Source organism: Rhinolophus sinicus, linkage group LG03, assembly GCF_036562045.2.
Source record: "Rhinolophus sinicus isolate RSC01 linkage group LG03, ASM3656204v1, whole genome shotgun sequence".
NCBI lineage: Eukaryota > Metazoa > Chordata > Mammalia > Chiroptera > Rhinolophidae > Rhinolophus > Rhinolophus sinicus.
This window is the reverse complement of record NC_133753.1, coordinates 174323902-174344010: the sequence shown is the minus strand read 5'-3', so window position 1 is coordinate 174344010 and position 20109 is coordinate 174323902. Positions and strand designations below refer to the sequence as shown.

The following is a 20109-nucleotide window of genomic DNA, read 5'->3' as shown; positions in this document are numbered from 1 at the left end:
AAATAATGCCTGTATTTCCAAATTCAGTAAATTGCAATAAAATTTTGATCTATTCCTAGAATTTCCAGAAATGTTTAGGGTATCTTCATAGGAAATAAATTAAAAAACATACTTTAAGGACCAGTATTTATTTATTTAGTATTTATCTTATAATGTTAGATTCCCATTATTTGATTATTTTTATGCTAACTTTTCTAGTAAATATAGATTTAATGAAACACGATTGTGTCAATGGCATAGCAACGCATTAAAACATTAAATATTTAGTTACAACCCTATGTGAGCGCCATATAACCAGTGCGATTCTTATGCGATAGAATCAAAAGTATTAACAACAAAGCAGAAGCCACTTTCCCTAAGTGCCTAAAACAGGAAGAAAAACAAACAATAATGCCCATATCTGTCAGTGTAAGTTGTAAGAAAATATATTTATTTTTTTCCGACAATACTATGATAAAATTGTTAAATACATGCATATTTTAAAAACAGACATAAGTAACATCTTTAAGAGTTAACAGCTAAGCATACTAGTTTTACATTTAAGGTATCTTAGTAATAGGTTACTTATATTCTATGTTCTTACTATAACCATGTTTTCCAAAAGATATGGAAACTAAATTGTGAAATTATACAATGATATAAAATGGCCAAATTTTCCATTCTAACAGCAACATAATCTCCAAATTTTCAAAAGGCAAAAAATACTTCAGTTGTTATCTCTTTAAGTGGAGTTGTTTTATTCCATAACTCAGAATTCTGTGAATTAGACTGAACCACACAAATATACTACAACCTAAAGTTTGCTTCCTGTATGTGTATAGTATTTAAATATTTCCTTATATGATTAAGCATGATTTTAGATATAGAACATCACAACTGATCATTCAGGTTCAGAAAAAGGTCTGTAGTGGTAATATTTCAAGAAATGAAAAAGGGAAGTTTTAGATCTGCAGTTTCTCCCTATCTTTCAGCTACATTTGCACAAACCTGACCAAAAAAACATTAGTAAACAGTTAGCATTTATTAAAAAACTGAAAATATTTAACATATAACATCCCCTTTAAAAAAAAAAACACTCATTCTACAAACAACCTTATAGAAGACAAAAACTTGTATCTGTTCACAGTATGTGTATTTTGTAAACAGTAATTCACTTTAATGCAATTTTGAAAGTAAAAAATGGTAATTTCCTAGCATTACAAGAACTTATTGCCAGCTAATGAAAGAGAATAAAAAGTAACACATTCCCGCTAAAAACGATGAGTATTTGAAAATGATTTTTGACCTTTGGACATACCTTTTAAGGTGGTGACATCTCAAATTTAGGATGTCTTGCTATCCAAGCCAATCTTTTTCAAGCATTTTCTGAACTGAAATGTTTTTAAGAAAAATCCACAGTTTGTGTTTTTTTTTTGTGGGGGTTAATAATAGGATAAAACAAATCCCAGGGTATCATATAACTACCCTTCCACAACAATAAACTGAATAGGGTTTCTTTCTGTGTGTTGTCTCCAACTATTCATAATGTGTTCAACTTTTTCCTAAACATATGTTGGAAGAAATTAAATAGGATATATCATAAGTAATGGGGGAAAGTATTTGGAATCAAACTGGGGGCAGAATATTTAAAAAAAATTTATGAAAATCATTATTCAGTAGTTTTCTTTGATTAATTGCAAAAATACTAATGTTAATTAAACCTAACAATTAACTTATCCATGTCTTAATGAAAATTGTATTACCACATAGAAATCTTTTGATTTTTTAGAATACACCACTGGAATGCTTAGGAAAAATAGTAAGTTCAGAAATTGAAAGTTACCCATTTAAAATGGAATAATTCTAATATACATTTTAAAGTATATAAGAGAATTCAGTACTTTTAAGTGAGCCATTCAAAGGTGTACAAAGTATTTTTGGCTTAAGTGCAACATAAGGTCTATATTGCTTTTTTTTTTTTCTAGTTCTAATTGGCTACAGCAAAGATTTACATTTATATAAATCTTAGGAGATATATATATAAATGTAATAAAATCAGTTTCCTTATTGATTAAATATTAATTTTTCTCTATTCACATCTTAGTTTTTAGGGTATTCAGTTATAACCACCAAAAAGCAACACAAGTTATTACTGCTTTGTATTTGGTTAATATTCAATTAGTTAGGGTTTATTTATTTAAAAGTTTTTGAATTTACTGTTTCTATGGTTCTTCAGCTAGGCACTTGCACAGAAAAACATTCAGAGGGATTCCCTCTTAAAATACTACTTTTAATTTTCATAAAAATGTTGCAGTTAGAATTTGTCTTGCATAGGTAAATTCTGATTATAACTACTGTTTCCCCAAAAATAAGACTTACCCAGAAAATAAGCCTCAGTTAAGATCGTCAGCCAGATGGACACATTTAGTACGTTATGACAATGTTCCACAAGAAGATGACGTGACTGTACTTGAATAGATTGTTGTACATGAAAAAATAAGACATCCCCTGAAAATACACTCTAATGTGTCTTTTGGAGCAAAAATTAATATAAGACCCGATCTTATTTTCAGGGAAATATGGTATAAGACCTGTTCTTATTTTTGGGGAAACATGGTAGGGCACTTACAATCCAAAGTATTAATATTGCCAACATAGGGAGAAATAAGCACTACTCATGGTTAAAAATAATAGAATCTCGTCATAAGTCAATATCATAATTATACAGATTTGGATTTATTCTACATCAAACTACATCCCCTAAATTTTTACCACACACAAGAAAGCCTGACATACTAATTGAATGTTGTTCTTAATCCTCCATACTGGCACTGATAACCCTGGTACATAATCGATGAAGACAGACACAGACCAAATTCAAACCAAGTAATTTCCAGTGATATTCTAATGTCATGTCTTCAGATGCATTTCCCCTAAGTTTGGCCACAAATCATTTCTTGTGTGAAAAATTTTCTTCTGGATACAAAAAATAAGATGGGCATGGTATCATGAAACTTTGTTTTACCAGGAAGTTCCATTTTAAAATAAATGCTTCGAAGAAAGTTTATTAAAAGAATGAGTGCTTAATCAATGAAATTCACACACTGATGAATTGTTGGTTTGCTAGAACACAGGCTGATTGGTACAAACATGTCCCAATCTGTATACCCACCAAATACAAAGAAACTATGAACACTTAAAATCAGGGAGAAATACGGTATCTAGTGATGCTTTTGCATGAGTCTTCCTGAAGTTTTCACTCCAACTGTGGAGCCACTTTTAGAGTAATGAAGCTTCAAGCCAATAGTCTCAGATCTACACAAGCTACATCTTCATATATCCCACCCTGCAGATAGCATGCTCTTGAATCTGCAGCCTTGGATGGGACTCCGTCAATACAAAATTACCGAACTTCCCCTATGTGCCTAGTCTTTGTAATTAGCTAATGATCCTGCATTTTACTCTTGAGATGCCCAATTTTATACTTTCAAAATAAGAAAAAAGGTTTCAGAAAAGATATACAAATTTTAACATGGATCAAAACAGAAAACAACAAAAATTACTTGAAAGTAAGTAAGTAAAAAGATCTTATGCCTGAGCAGTAGAAACTTTAAGATAACATTTTCTGCATGTTGACATGTTATGGAGTACTTTAACTTCAAAATACCATAAAATTGATTTCAAATTCCCTTTGGAAGAAAATTCTTTGGTCTCCTTTACTAAACTACATTATTCAAATACTGAAAGGACAGTGATGTTCTTTAAATATGGATGGTATGAAGACAATCAAGAAATTATAGGACTAATTTCCCACAAGAATACAAGCTGCATGAAGTCTGAAGAATGTGACTTTGGCCACAGTTTTTAGGACTCGATGTTCTAAACGTAATCCTTCAGCTCCATGAGCCATGCAAGCAATGCTGGTATGGAAAATGATACTTTGCCCTTCAACTTCTCTGCGAAACGGCTGCTTCTGGGTCTGAGCTGCAGGATCACAGCCCCACTACCACTTAAGCACATAAACACACGATTCAACTCTCCAGAGAGCCAGGGCCACAATCTCAGATCCAGGCTTCTACAGGTTCAACACATGAAGACTTCAATTGTATATGGGTACTAATCCATGCAATACAGAATGTAAAAGGACTATCTAATGTTAAAAACCTAGCTAAATCTTCTAAGAATATTTTTATATGAAATGTTATTTCTTTAAGAGGGCCACTCACAAGAGAAATAGTCGTAATGACTACCAGAATCTCCATTCCTCACAAGGGAAGCTTGACTTGAAATTGGTTTATAAGGGATGTGTAAATGTGTTCTGTATGTAATACTACTCAACATACATAGTGGAACATAATTCCAGTTCAGACATTTAGGATTTTCTAGCCAATGATTGGGCTTTAGTTGAGGAAAGAAAGATTTCCCAGTCCTCTTCCCAGGCAGGAAGGGATGGAGGGAACCCATCTAGCCGCCCCTTCCAACAAGCCTTAGTTACTCCTGACCATATGAGACCGCCTTTCACACTGACAGTGTCTCCAGTGCCGCAAACAACCGGGTATGTGACAAAGGCTGTCTTCTCTCTCTACCTCTCCCTCTTCTTTGCCCTGTTTAGGCTGCCACCATATGCCCAGTTGGGGCAGGGGTTGGGAGGCAGTAACTTCTGATCAGCGCAGTGGGTCTTGGCTGTCTTCAGTTCAGCGGGGAACAATAAGGAACCTGCTTTGGACTCAGACCTAAACCACATTCTTCCAAGCGTACAGCGAGTTATAAGAAGCTTGCCAGACTAAGAACGTTACTCTGCTTCTCATTAACCTAGTGATTGTTGTGGATGGACCTTCAGAAGCAGGGGACAGGTGAACAGCACTCAACCTTTTCCATACAGAACAAGCAGTGAAGTCTTGGACAGAGTGAGAAGACTCAAGAGCCCCAGTGACAGTCACAATTAGCCAAAGAAATGAGTCGTCACATAGGTTAGAAGGGCACAGGATCCAGATGGTCACAGTTGAAATATATAGTGTTGACAGAGATCACACAGTCTTTTTGATCTTTTCCCATGATCTCAGTTTAGTGTAATTTAGACCAACTCATCTTTACCTTAGCCAACATGTATCCTTATCTTAGAGAGATGAAGTCAAGAGCCTATATGGTAACAAAGCGTGGGCTGGGGGCAAGAGGGGTGCTGTGAGGACACGCTTCGGCAGGGAGAGAAGGCAGCCCCAGGTCTGAGTGTGTCGGGTGGAAGGAAGCTAAGAAAGGAGCCCAAGAGGAGAAATTAGATGACAGAGAAAACTCTGCTAGTGATGGCTCTGGTTTGATACATGTTTTACTGTTGAAAATTCCTATTTTCATTCCACATTTCCATGTATGATGAAGCTCAGGAATTTAGCTGAATTCTAGCAGTAAAAATATGGATTCATAAGCAAAGTACCTATATAGATTTTGTCCTTTGTCACCCTGTGGCTTTTATCTACAACATGGTTTTTATAAAGACCGTTATGAGCTAGGAAAAGAAAAAAAAATACCTGATCCATTATGTACAATTACAGAACTGATAACAAAACAGGTGTATCTTGACTTACTCAGGTATCTCAAATTTTTAAGTTCTCTTGCCGTAACTATCAAAAGCACAAAATGCATAGACAACCTGAGGGCAAGGACAATGTAAGATCCACTTTGTAGTTTTTTTATCTGCTTTTCTAAGAACCGCATTCATTCTTGACATCACCTCTCAGAAGCAAGGGCGGGCAGCAGAGGCTGTGAGACACGGCTCTGGACAGCTCACAGAGCAACTGCTCCACCTTTCCACAGTCCGCCCACTGGCTTACACCGACTTTACGACATTTCATATAAAATAGCCCTTGAATAATTGTTCCTGTAAGAAGCATTGTCTGTTTCATTTATATTTAAAATGTTGAGGCCTGGACCAGACAGTCTGGACTGATGAGTATTTCAGAGAGGAACAGCTAAGATGAACGGTCAGGAGGGACATCTGCTGCCAGGTGTCAAGGCGGGCACTGCCTGGGTGACCGGAGCTCAATGGCACGGCCCTCTCAGGAAGAACCGAAAGCAGTGAGAGCTACACAGATAGCTAATGCAGCTAGACATTGCTTAGTGGTCGTCTCAAACAGTAAGTCACTGGAATTACATGTTTATGAATAATATTGAATTTGTTCATGGATTTATAAAACTGACACTGTGGAACAAAAAATAACCCAGACTTTTTAAAAACAACTTAGATCTAGAGTCTTAGAAATTTAAGTTTTAAATATTAGGGCAACCAACTGTGATATGGGAAGCTGGCATAAAAGTTAAAAAATAACAGAGAGGTTTGAAAAACCTACCAAAGCCAGAAAAGACGACTGTGATTTGGGCTGCTCAGTGTCACGCTCGTTTTCCAAGTTTGCACCCCTGAGAACTGCTGGATAACCATTGTACAGTAGGCCCAGAAATCAGCATACTTTATCAAACAAAACACTAAATAGCTGTCACTACATTAAAAATTATATTAACTTTTATAAATGCTGTGGACAGAAGAGAATAGTGTTAAAAGTTTTAAAATCTGTGCTTGGTTTTCATCCAATGGAGCAAATGTCAGGCAAATCAACATCATCATGTTACTTTGACATTTTTCGCCCTTGCCTGCAAATCTGCTTGCAATTCCGTAAAGTATACATATGAGAAAACCATTAATGACAGAACAGAACACAGCGCCTGGGGGATTTGCTCTGCACGTATGGACTGGACAGAATTAGGCTCGAAGTGCTTCTTGAAGGTAGAGGACGTGAGAATTCTTTGGCTCGAATCACCAACAGCTCCAAATCTTGAGTCGTGTGGACTGAATTTCTGCATGACTACACTTTGGCTTTTAGACTACATTAAAAGCACATTAACACTTGTAGTGTAACTTGCATGTAGTGAAGTCCACCTCACTAACAGTACTTCACAGGATCCCTCCGAGACGCCCAGTGCTGATGCGGCAACACTAGCAAAGAGAGCTTATTGAGATGGCAGACGGAAGTGACAGGTGACACTGTTAATCGTTGGGTTTGTTCTGGAAAAAGTTTGTAAAGGACCACCCCCCTCCATTAGATTTAGGAGAGTCTTCATCCTTAGGAGGAATCAAAAACTGTCGGGAGTTAATGGAGCATGGGCTTCCAAAAGACACAATTTCACTGTTGCTGTCTGTGGATCTGGGAGAGTCTGGAGATACCAAGTTCCACGTATTGACATTGGCCTGCGGTCGGTAACCTGCAGTTTTGTCTAAGTCATCTTCTGCAGCTGCGTCTTCCACAGTGGAAGTAACGGGCAGGTGCATCTGTGGCTTATAGCCTGCCCCTCCCACAGTATCAGGTTCTTGTTCTTCCTCGGGCTTTGCCTGGGGCTGATACATGGACTGGATATCGATGTAAATGACTTGAGAGGTCCCTGCGGTATCATCTGCTCCCGGGTTCGGTATTTCTTCCTCAATGACCGGTGGACAATAGGACACAACCACGTGGTTTTCGGGTTCTGCATCACAGCGATCTTCTGGACGCTCAGCTACTGGGGAAATTATTTCTGTATCTTCTATTTTAGGAACTGTGGTTCGAGTTTCCAGAACCTCAACAGTATTTGGGGTACATGGATTCATTTCCAGTGTTTTAAGAGCACTGTTTCCCTAGAAATCAATCGTAAAACAGAGATTAAGGATAGCACTAAAAGCTGCCGCAATGCCCCTCCTACAACAAGGGGCATTAAGTTGTATAATTTTTTGCATCTGCTTGAAAAAACTTGTCTCTACTATTCTGCAGTGCACACTAGTGCAAAGCTACTTTTGTCTTCATATTAAGTTTTCTTGCTATTAATAGTAGTGGAAAAAAGAGCATGGTACAAGTGATGTAAAATTAATAATTTTAAGAATTCAGCAGATATCAAAGCACTTATTTTTTTCAATGTATTTTACTTAGGATGACATTTGCATGTTAAAAACTTTTCACAAAAGACTTAAAAAAAAAAAGCCAGTACTTCAAAGATAAATATAAAAAAATAAAGGATTACCTCACAAACACTTTTTTGAAACTGTAATGCTTTACAATTTTCTGGATTTGGAATATCAGGGTAGAAGGTTTCTTTAATCCTTTAAATAAAGAATGATTAAGTACATTTAATAATTTTAAGATTAGCAATTAGATAACAATAAATCGTGAGGCTTACTTTGACATTTCATAAGAATGTTTTAATAAACATGAGAGAAAAATGGAAGATCATTTTTAGTGTAATCATTCGCAAGAGCTTTCTATACAATGTGTTCCAATTTGAAAATGATAAACACTACTTCTATTTCTAGAACTACAATATCTTACATATCTTATGAAAATAGAAAGCAAAGAATTAAAATGGTGTCTGTGTTATCCGGGCAAAGTAAAATACAAGCATTGCTCTCACACACACAACACGTTCATGATGCAAATGGGATCACTCAGGGAACACATTCGCATTGTGCGGTTCTCCAACTGCTAACAGGCTCTGGACTCTTACAAAAAGGCAAGTTAGTCATCTTGAACAGAAACTAAACAAACAAAGAGCAGATTTCTCAGTGTCATGTATTTACAACTGTTCAAAAGAACTTTATTATTTGAAATTCCTATCATGCGAACAAAAGCTTTGTTAATGTAATTTTGAAATGCGCTAACTTCAAATTCTCTTATTTTACCTTTTTTTTTTTTTTGTATTCCAATCATTTTTAAGATGTGACTTTTGCTAGTGAGAATATGGTAGTGAGAATATATCAAAACAGGGTATTCTATAGTTCTTAATTATTGCTATTTTGATTTCTAAGCCAGGATTGCTCAAATACATTCTTGTCTTTGTCATAAATGATTACATTTTTAAGGCCAGTGAGGACTGGCTATGCATGAACACAGCCATGTGCCTGAAGCTCAGCCCAGGACCGCTCCTGCCAGTTGATCACGAGGCGCTCTCTCCCGCTGAGTCTCTGCTCTGCTCACCTCACCTCACCTCATGCTACTCACGCTCTGGTTTCACCCGGACACACAGTTCTCACTTTCTCTAGAAAATCAACTTTTTTCCAATTTCTGAGTCCTCAGAGAATTATTCTCTCTTCCTGGAACATCCTTTCTCCTCTCCTTACCTTTTGGGACTCTGTTCGGGTGGAACTCCCACAGTGAAGCCATGGCTGACCACCTCCAGTGACAGGGTTCCCTTGTTATTCTCATGGCACCCAGTACCTTTCCTAGTACCCACTCACACTCTGTGAGCATGTATTTATTGCATGATTATGGGTACAATGCCCGTCTTCACCAGGATGCTGTAAGTCTTAAGGACCATGCTTATTCAGTTCACCACTGTATCCCTCTTTACCTGGGAGGAGTCATTCACATTTGTTGAATATATGAATAAATGACCAGATTTTCTGAATAGAGATTTTAATTATTAAACTACAATTGAGATTTTAATTATTAAACTACATTTAATCTTGCTACATTTAACCTAGCTATTGTCATATTTAAGCTTGTAATTTTTATTATTATTATTTTTTAGTACAACTGTTACTACTTTATAGTAAATACAGTAGGGAAAAAGTTTATACTTTAATTTTTAAACCTTTACATAATATACCATGTTCTTGCCTAACATTAATTGTAACTAAAACAAATCTTTTTCTTTTTTTTTTACTAACTAGCTTCAACCAAAAAAATGTCCTTGCTTGTTAAAGATAAACTGAATAACCAGGCCCGTAAGAACAGAACAGCAAAAGTAAACACAGGTAGCATTACCATTCTCGTTTCCGATAGCAAAGAATACTGGTTACCACTCCAACAATGACAGCCACTGCCACTGGGATGAGGATGGCAATGATCAATCCCACAGCTGAAAAGAAAATATTGCAAATATTAAAACCCCCATTTTTGGTATGAAGTATAGAATAAATTTATATTAGAAGGTATTTAAGTTGGTAGATGAAAAGAAAAAAAATCCTAACTGCTCCAGGGACACTGAAAATTATTAAAATATAACCTCAAGTATTTTAATAATTTTTATACTAATACTTAAATTCTTTAGAGCAGGGTTTCTCAATCTCAGCACTATTGACATTGTAGGCCAGATATTTTCTCATTGTATGTGTGGTGGGGGGAGGGCTACAACGTACATTGTAGGTAGTTTAGCAGCATCCCTGAGCTTCTAACCACTAGATCCCAGTAGCACCTGCAGTGAGGACAACCAAAAGTGTCACCAGACATTGCCAAGTGTTCCTGAGGAGGCAAAATCACCCCCAGCTGAGAACCATATATATCCTCATGGTCCTTTATTTAAGAGTGTGCATGAACACCAACTCAGGGATTGAGATAAGTCAGGACCAAATTAAAGTCCTTTGTTGTTGACAAGATGGTCAAGTCCATCATTCTTCTCCACTTTCCATCTCAAATTTGTAAGTGTTGTGCTTAACACATTTTTTTTTAGAATAGTTTCTTTCACTTTTCCTTGGATATGTTAGAAATCAAGAATACGTAGGGCAAAAAATTTTAAACCAATTGACCATTACATAAATTCAACATGACTTTAGAACTCTATAGACTTCAGATGTATCCTTAATTCACTAATTTCCTAGGTACTCATTAGGAAATAGCTTCAAATAACTGAAAAGAATACATATGAAGTCATCTCATGGCCTTTTAACACTGCCCTCTACCCACTATAAAACTACAACAAAATGTGAAATTTAAAAAAGAGGGGGTTTCTTCATAAATGAAAATCACTAGAATCACTATGCATTTGGAAAGCATCTCAATGGCAATATTTAACTCACAATTTTCCTTTGTCACCACAAACATGCTCTTCTCTGGGCCCATTCCACCATTTGTATAGGCTCGCAAGACAAGATGGTAACTTGTTTTCCCTTGAAGATCAGCAATTCTCAGTGTCTTCTGGGATATGTCAGTAATATTTTTTATCTTTACATCAGAACGACCTATTTTTAAAGTGAAGAGTATTATTACAGATCTCTGTATCATTTTAAACACATGGTTACTCATAGCTGTCACACCCATATGCTTTTCAGATGAGTCCAGTTGCTGGCCAGCTCCAGGGCCAAGGCCCGTGGAGCCAGCCAGTGCCATTTTCAAGTTCTACCTCTGCCAGTTAGTACGCAGCTATGTGATCTGGACCTATTATTTAAATCACCCTGAAACTGAGAGTCTCTAACTATGAAATAGAATATCACGACCCTACCTCACTGGTGAAGTTTTCATAACCATTCTCTAAAATATTGCCTGGCATACAACAGACAATCACTACAGGTCGTTTTTCTTTCTGTTATTCAGAGCATGAAAAACCACTACAACCAAAATTCACTGAGGTGGGGATGCTGTCACTCAGACTGATCCTGCCTACTGTGTTTCCCCCAAAATAAGACCTAGCCGGACAATCAGCTCTAATGCGTCTTTTGGAGCAAAAATTAATATAAGACCCGGTCGTATTTTAATATAAGACTGGGTATGATACAATATACTATAATATAAGACCGGGTCTTATATTAATTTTTGCCCCAAAAGACGCATTAGAGCTGATTGTCCGGCTAGGTCTTATTTTCGGGGAAACACGGTAGAAGTCCAGTGAGAGACTCGAGGGAGCAAAAGTACACATCAATGGAGATTACTCCCAACCACTCAGGAAAAGAGGCAGTGCATCTGAGTTCTCAAATGAGATACTAACGAGCAAGCCTTTGAGTCATTTCAAAAAGAAGCATAAAGAACTGTTTAAATGATTACTTCTAAAAATTTTAACCAACATAATACAAGACCATAGTTTAAAAACTTAAACCATACTAAATGGTTAATAACCAAAAAGGAGCAGTTCCTTGCTAGCACCTTCCCCCGCCGTGTACAACCCCTTTAAAAATCAAATTCTTTGGGTATTTACTTCCAACTTTCAAAATAAACCTAAACTGGTCATGCTTGAGTTTTAAATTTTAGACACGATCTACTCATGTCCTACGAGGTAGATGAAGATTTAGCTCTCTCACCCCTACCACTACCACTTCTCCCCCAACCCCACATGGGTCATACAGAAACATCAAAACATTTGGTAAATTCAGTGTTTATATTACTGTGATCATATAAATACGGATTACTGCTAAGGCAAAATGCTTGGAATTATGTTTTCTTTCCTGTTTTTCTGTTGTTATAACTGATGTTTATCCTCATTTGCTTAATGTTTCAATTCCTAATTCTTCCCACATTCTCGAATGAATATTCAATACAGTTTTCCATGTGGGCCAACACACCAAGTCCTAGTGCCACTGCCCTCCCCCAGCCCCTGCCCACTTCCCTCCCAGGGCCTCCTTCTTGGAGCATCTCCTCTAGACTGGAAACCTTCGAGACTGCTGCCTCCCCACTGATTTCCTCAGGTTGATGCATTCCTCTGGCAGCTTCCTGAGAAAGGGTACAGGGAGGAAGAAATATGCGCAGGCTTACATGCCTAAAAATGTCTCCCACTCTCAAATTGGTCGATAGATTGGCCAAGAATAAAATCATAGGTTAAAAATAATTTTCACTCAGTATTTTGAAGACACATCTGTGGTCCCTTCTAGTATCTGGTGTGTTGTTGAGAAGGCTGCTATCCTTCTTATTCCTGACCCCTTGCACATGAGCTGCTTTTCTCTGATTGTCTCTAGGATTTTTTCTTTATACATCAGGTGCTCGAAAATTCACGATGACATGCCTTCGCATAGATCTTATTTTTCTATTTATTTTACTGTGTACTTAATGGAAACTGTTACTCTATATACTGAGGTCTTCCAGTTCTGGGAAATTTTCTAATGCTATGTCTTTAAAATTTTTCTTCTCTCCATTTCACTCTTCTCTTGCCAGAACTCCTGTAAAGCAGGATACTGCAGGTTTTTGATGCTCCAACTTTCTTTTAACTCCCAGTTTTCTCCTCTGCCTTTGTCTAATTTTGGGAAGAATTTCTCAGTTTTTCCATTTAATTTCTCTGTCTTCTAATTCCTTAAAAAAATTTCCGATCACATTTTTAATTTTGATGTCTTCTGATTTTTACTTTTTATAAGTGCCATGTCGTTTCAATAAATACAGTTTATCTCAATATTCCAAGAATAGTCTTGGTTTTTGTTTTAAATTTCTGTTTCTCCCCATTGAATCTGTCTCCTCTGATTTCTGTCTTTCATGTTAGAAGCTTTCTCAACCATCTGGTTATCCCTGGCTGCTAGTGATGCTTCAGAGTGAGCCACAAAGGCCCACAGAGGCTGGCTATGCGTGCGTGAGATTTATTGGTTTGTGGGCTTCACTTATGCCTGGTGGGGAATGATCAGGTGGGTTCCTAGCTTTTCACTGGGACAATCCCCCAAACATCAGCATCTTTTACGTCTTTCCTCAGGAACCATTTACTTTTCCCAAAGAAAGATCCTATAGTCTCTTGACCGGGGAAATAGGCGTAGCTGAAGATGTCCAAACAGCTGGGTGAAAAGGAGGAAAAGGGAAGGTTATACTGCTTCAGGCGTCTCCCTGTCTGGAGGCTCTCTGGTTCAGTTTCTCCAAAGAATAAACCTCTTGTCTTCAAGCAGGGGAGAGGGCATTCACGTTAGCTATACGAAGCTGGTGTAGGACTGCTCCTTACAGCCTTTCAATCACCTCCAACGTTCAGCCCAGATCCATCCTAACCATTTTCCTCCAATCCTGGCCCTGAAGAATGAATTAAATTACTTCTCACTGATAACTGACTGTCCACCCAGATTTTACCATCCTCCACTCCTCTGGGTCATTTGCCCCACTTCCAATAGCCCCCAAATGTCTAAATCCACTTTTGGGGGGTACTGTTGCCTCTCTAGTTCTCTTTGTGCCTTTATACGTGATTTTTATTTTTTTCTCTTTTACTCTGATTTTAGTGACCGATCCACCATGTCTAAATGGAAGTCTAGATGCTGGAAGTCCAGAATTTTAACTGGCTCAAGTGTAAAATTTGAGCATTGGAGGAAAATTACACTAGACTCTGGATGTTTGTAGAATTTCATATTTAGGGTTTCCCTCCTCCACAGGCAACATTGAAGGTTCAGGAAATGCAGAACTTAGTGATCTGGGGACGGTGCACATTTAATGCAGCGGCTCTCTGGAAGTGACTTAGCTAATGCCTGGTCAGCATCTTGGTGCAGCGATGTGGCTCTCTACTTGTCAGACCAGCATTAAATAATTAAAACGGTTTCTTTCTGAGGAAAGGTCATTAAGGGGAATGAAAGCTCTCAGATTGAAAAGATGATATATTTGTGTTATGCAGCTATGAATAAGAAAGCACTAACTCCAACAGAAACATAATTTAGGGAAAAGCCAGAAGTCTGCATAAACATTTCTGTATTTGTAAATTTAAGAATTCTCTAAATTCTTTGGACATACACTTACCAGTTGTCAAGGATTGACTGTACTTTTTAAGATCTAATGGATGCACTCGACCCATCAAGTCAATTAAGTTTCCCAGCTCTTTAAGGCTGTGGCTAACTGTGAGGGCAGCTTTTTGTCAGATAACAAAGAAAGCTCTGAAGCCATTCTTTGGGTTCCTGAGTTTTTCTTCTCCATTAAATACAGGAAGACTTTTTTTTTAAGTAACCGTCATAAGATGCTATGTTATGGATCATGCGAGACTAGTAAGAGATGGTTTCTGTCCTATAGGGCTTACAATCAAAGGCTTCAGAATAAATGATTTCCGAATGACTCCACATCATTTAGCACATACTTAAAATCTTAAAATTCTCATATTCATAAAATGACTGCATTTTCATTTCCCTATTTTTCAGACAGTTTTGGGAACCAGTATTAAAGTAATCAGCAGCACTTTCTTTCCTTTCCGGTTCTTTTGTGATTAATGAAGAATGTCTAAGAAGCACTATACTCACTCTAGTAATTTACTTACCAGATTCCAAACCCCTCATCTTAGATGTGTCTCTCTCTCCTTTTTCAAAGTAAAATAAATATCCTCTTAAAAAGCCTCTAAGCTCTTCCACAGGAATGTCTTCCCATTTTACTAATATGGAATCTGCAGATGTATCCTCAACAGTAAAATCTGGTGCAACGATTGGAGCTGTAAAAGGAAAAAACGTCAATAGCCAAAGGAGAGTTTACTAATACAGAGTTAAAACATTAATGTTTCTGGCTTCAAAAATAGCTAAACTTGGAATTAAAACTTTATTCTCTACTTAATCACAAACTTTCACAGATATTGTCACAAACACTTTTGCTGTGAAGCTAATAACCAGACACACAAATGTAGAACTTACAACTTTTGAACATAATACCAATCTAGGGAAGCAACCTATGCAAAAATCTCTAAGTTGCTACTCAAACAGACTTCATTTGTCTTTCCCATCTTTATTGAAGTCTGGAATAAGTTAATAGTTGCTTAGATTTGCATAAGTGCAAATTGAGCATTTTTGACATCCAAATTAAGATTTAATTTTTCAGTAAGAAATAGAAACATTAAACAAATGAATAAGTAATCACAAATAATTTTAAATTTATTATACAAATTATTTTTACTTCCTTGAACTAAACATCCCATGTAATCTATTTTTAGATCCTAATTGTTGTCCATTTATAATTTCTCATGTTACCCTGAACTCTAAGAAAACTTACCCATTTAACTTACCCAATTCTTCTATATATCCAATTACAGAACGTAATAATTGATATCCTTGATTTCTGCACCCATACAGGAAAATATTGTATCTTACACCTGGTTGAAACTGATCTACAGGATACACACAATCAGTGAACTTTTGTAAGTACACATTACTATGAATATCTGTTTTAGAAATATCAAATTTATAACTTAGTCTGAAATTTCCAAAGCTAATTTTAAACATACATATTATTAAAAAATACATCCGTATTTGCAAAATTGGTAAATATGCAGATTGAATATTGACTAAAAAATTAAACAAATTCACTTCTATCGTAATAAAAAGTTTAGCATTATAACATGATATCACTTTGAAGATGGAAAAATGCTGATCAAGGCTTTGATTTTGTTCCTTAAAAATCAAGCAATGATGACGACTTCGCCTCAGATTTGGTCCAGAGTCAGTTTACTAACGATACATCCAGGTCCACATCATGCCTCTGAAAAGTCCTTTCCTAACTAGTGTTAGTTGGGGATTGGAAAGCAACCACTGCTCTCTCCTTGCTCCAAAAAGCAGATACTAAAATTTCCACTCTACTTTGACACTTCAGTATTAAAGGAACCAGGTCTTAGAATCTGTTCCTCTATACAGAATCGTCATTTAATAAATGTCACAAGACATACAAGAGAAGCTGTGTAACTTCAATTCAAAAAGCCCCTTTAAAATGCCTCCTCAATACAATGCTGTGTGTGAAATGCGGGGAACACAGAGGTGGATATAACAAGGCTGTGGCCTGGGGAAGCTGGCAGAAAAGTGGGAAGACAAATAGGGGTAAGCATAACACAGTGTGTTAGACTAGAGGGGCGTGTTATTGACAGTGGCACCACAAAGAAGGAAAAAAAGCCACCAAAAAGTGACAACTAAACAGGGCCTTGAAAGACAATTAGGAGCTCACCAGTGGTGGTCTAGGAAGAACATACTGGGGGGGGGGGGGGAGGAAGGGCAGTATACGCGACGGCATTTAACTTGTGGAATGCCATTCTCCTAGTGTGGTTAAAGCACTAGCTCTCCCATCATGTGCCCACAGAACACCAGTGACCTACAGGCTCACAAGTGAGATGGTCAACCTCTAGTATCAGTTTGGAACCTTTTCCTTTGGAGACAGGTGCTCTTGAGGTTATGACTTTATACCGCATGTACATTAGTAAATCTACACTGAATGTTTCAATTATGTATATCAATATTCTATAGGGTTCTGATGCCTAAAAAGAGAAAGAGCCTCAGTGGGTTAGAGCAACAGGGACATGTTTTGATGTCATAAGAGAGGAGAGTTGAAAGAGTCAATGACTGGATGAGGGCAAAACAGGAGAAGTGCCTCCCATGGCCACACGCTATTCTAGCAGCAATAAATAAAAGACAAAATCCCCAGCCTCTTAAAGTTTTGCATTGCTTTGAAGTTGAGTCCTAGTTCTAGCACATACTAGTTTTGTGACCTTGAGCAGGTTACCTGACTTCTCCGGACCACTGGAGGGCCTCTGCTCATGTGCCTTGGCATAGAAAGTTTTCCCTCTCAACCTACAGGTGGCATCTTGACCTTCTATTCAGAGACTGTATCTAAGGAGATGCGGCTCCACATCACTCCGCCCACCCAGTCCCAGGCCACCTGATTACGCTCAAAGCCCAGGAGAACAAATGGAAGAGGGGTTAGAAAGTACACAGAGGACACTGGACCAGTGTTAAGGCCCAGGGGGCTAGCTGTGCAGGAAACGCAAGGGAAGGCGCAAGAAAGGGGAAGGGGCGGCCGGCCCACTGGTAAGTGCCGGATGTTGGAGGAAAGGGGAAAGAGAGCCTTCACTGCCTCGGCCAATTACGCCAAGTAGGACTGGAAAATACTCCAAGCCCACATATGGTAATCTAATGAATGGGACTCACCCTTACCATTTGACAGTAAAAAAAGGAAACCAGTAGAACTTGCTCCCTGGGAGAGAATCAGCAGCAGCTGCTTGCTCACCTGAACTTCATTAACACATGAGGGAAGCCATGAGCGGGAAAGGATGTCACTACCCACAGGCTGCTGGTCCCAGAATTCCCAGGGGCAGAGACACAATCCCTTCATCAAGTACTCAGAAGGCACAGTGACAGTGGAAAGAGGATGACAATCCCAAAGGATCAGGATGGTTTACCAGGTAGGTTACCAAGTGCCCCTGTGGCTAAGCTTCAGGCTGCATCGTATCAAAGTGGCCCAGGGCTCAGGCTCGTTAGCGGTCAGGCCTGGGAACTGGCCCCCACCCACACTGTGCCCACTGCCACATTCATGCCCCTTGATTGACACGAGGCAGAGTGGTAACGGGTGCAAGTCCCTGACCTCGGTAACCTGGGCCCTGGGCAAACAAGGGCAAAAGCACCATGAGTGAGGTCACACTCCTTCCAGTTTTTCCTTCCAGTTTTGTACCCTTCTTTTCATGAGCATTTCCCCAGGTTGTTAAATAATCTTCAACACAAAGTTTAGTGCTACTTGACATTCCATTTTATAGAGGTACCATAACTGACTCATTCTTCTACTGATATTTTGTTGGTTTCCAATTTTTACGATCATAAATAATGCTGTGGTGAAATTCTTAGATGTAAACCTGTGTTGTTCTCTGATTATTTCTTAGAATAAATTCCTAGACAAGTAATTACTAAGTCAAAGGATGTGAACTCCCTCACATACATAAGGCCACAAACCACCTTCCAGAAGTTAAACCAATCCACACCTGGCCCAGTGGTAAGGGAGAACGGTCACTTCACTGCAACAAGTCACACCATGTGTTGCTCTTTTTAAAAATATTTTTAAAGAACTCTGAGACATACTTACCAGATTCTATTACGGTTTGGGTGCTGTTTGAAGGGACTTTTTTCCAGTCCATAAGGCAGGGCTTAGATTGAGATGAGTTACACCATTTAATAACATAGTCGCAAGTCATGTTGGGATCGTAATTCCAGGTGAGGAGAATCCCATTTCCCATTCCAACAGCTTGCTCTATTTTGAGATCATCTTCAACAAGACAAAAATATATTTCACTGATGTTAATAATAAGGTAAATCTTATGAAAATGGGCAAGAGTTATAAAAATTACTTCACTGTACAGAAATTTTAAAACAGTTCTCATCCTTTCAGTGTTGCTGTTATTTTTGTTGTTAACTATGGTAGTTACCAGTACATATAGATTAATTCAGCAGCTGAAACAAAGTAATAAAAGGGCACCTAGGATCAGGTGGTGACGTAGTGGGGCAGGACACGGTCAAAGGCCTGGAAGGATGGGGCACCAGAGGGGATGTGGCAGGCCAGAGGCTGGTGTGGAGCACGCGTGGGTGGTGTGAGTCCCTCCCCTCATCACCACCATGGATGTGAGCTCCGTGAGAGCAGATGGGGCCCTGCCTGCAACCCTAGCCCCAGCACAGAGTGGGAGCACAGTAATGTACTATGGATGAACCAGCCCTTCTCTTCTTTCCAGGAAGATGGCTCCCCCACACGTGGGCTTCTGGAGGGATTCTGGAGACAGGGCAGAGAGAGGGGAGGAGTCTGCTGAAATGCTCTGGAAAAGCTGTGGGATGGGATGGCTAGTGCGGGCACAGAAAGGGAAAAGCCTAAACAGGGCCCGTGGGGGCCGGAGGCGTGAGATGCAGAGAGAGGAGGGGGAAGGGGCCATGGTGGGGTTTGGTTTCCCCATCCCAGCCCAGGGGATGCGGGAGACCCCACGTTGGGAGGGAGGAATTAAGGTGACTAGGGCAATGTGGCCCAAAGGGAGAGGAAAGTTTTCCCTGGTAACAGGAGCAAGCAGTACACTCAGCCCTCCATATCCGCACATCTTGCATCTGCTGATTCAATCAACCGTGGACCCTTTGACAGTGTTTTCAATCCATGGTTAGGAATCTGAGGAGACGGAGGGCCAGTGTATGCAACTGTATACACCACTTTATATAAGGACTTGAACATCCACGGATTTGGGTAATTCCTATAACGACGCATGTTTAAGGGTTTAGTAAACAGGCATATAGACTTTTTGAACAAAATTTGCATAAATTAATTTGCATAAACTATTAATACTACTGAACACAAGACAACAGTCTGGCTTAGAATACAGAAGTCTTGGCTATAACAACTTTTTGGCTCAGTGTGATTACAAACCCACAATGTAAACCTGTGCTGAGGCTGCAAGGCCCCTAACCCGACAAATCCTCCAGAAACAATGACTTATTCCGGGGCTTCAGTCACTGAGAGCTAGATGACTAGCCATTATGAGTTCTGTTAAGTTACTATCTTCTGAGGGACACACGGAACAGGTAAAAACATAGTTCTGCCTTAAAAAATAACACAGCTCTTGCCTATCATTGTGAGAGCAATGAAATGTGTAATCTAAATCAGGAGGTTATCTTCTCATGCGCTGTTCACACATCTCTCTTTCTTTTTTACCTCCACCTTCTCTGGTGTGTGCTGCTAGACGTGCACTACTGTCTGGTTCTGG

General features: G+C 38.6%; 1 protein-coding gene across 3 annotated transcripts in view; it reads right to left on the bottom strand.

Annotated features, from left to right (window-relative positions):
- Window positions 1-409: 409 nt before the first annotated feature.
- Window positions 410-20109, bottom strand: part of LIFR (LIF receptor subunit alpha) — a 68917-nt gene continuing 49217 nt past the window's right edge. For 2 of the 3 annotated variants that reach the window (XM_074328981.1, XM_074328982.1), the window contains 7 exons: window positions 18459-18638; window positions 15628-15729; window positions 14896-15063; window positions 10787-10948; window positions 9756-9849; window positions 8017-8095; window positions 410-7636 (listed from right to left, as the gene is read on the bottom strand). In XM_074328981.1, the coding sequence (XP_074185082.1) occupies window positions 7013-7636; window positions 8017-8095; window positions 9756-9849; window positions 10787-10948; window positions 14896-15063; window positions 15628-15729; window positions 18459-18638 (1409 nt within the window). In that variant the 3' untranslated portion in view covers window positions 410-7012. The remainder of the gene's footprint in view (window positions 7637-8016; window positions 8096-9755; window positions 9850-10786; window positions 10949-14895; window positions 15064-15627; window positions 15730-18458; window positions 18639-20109) is intronic. The other variant, XM_074328983.1, reaches the window with a different exon arrangement.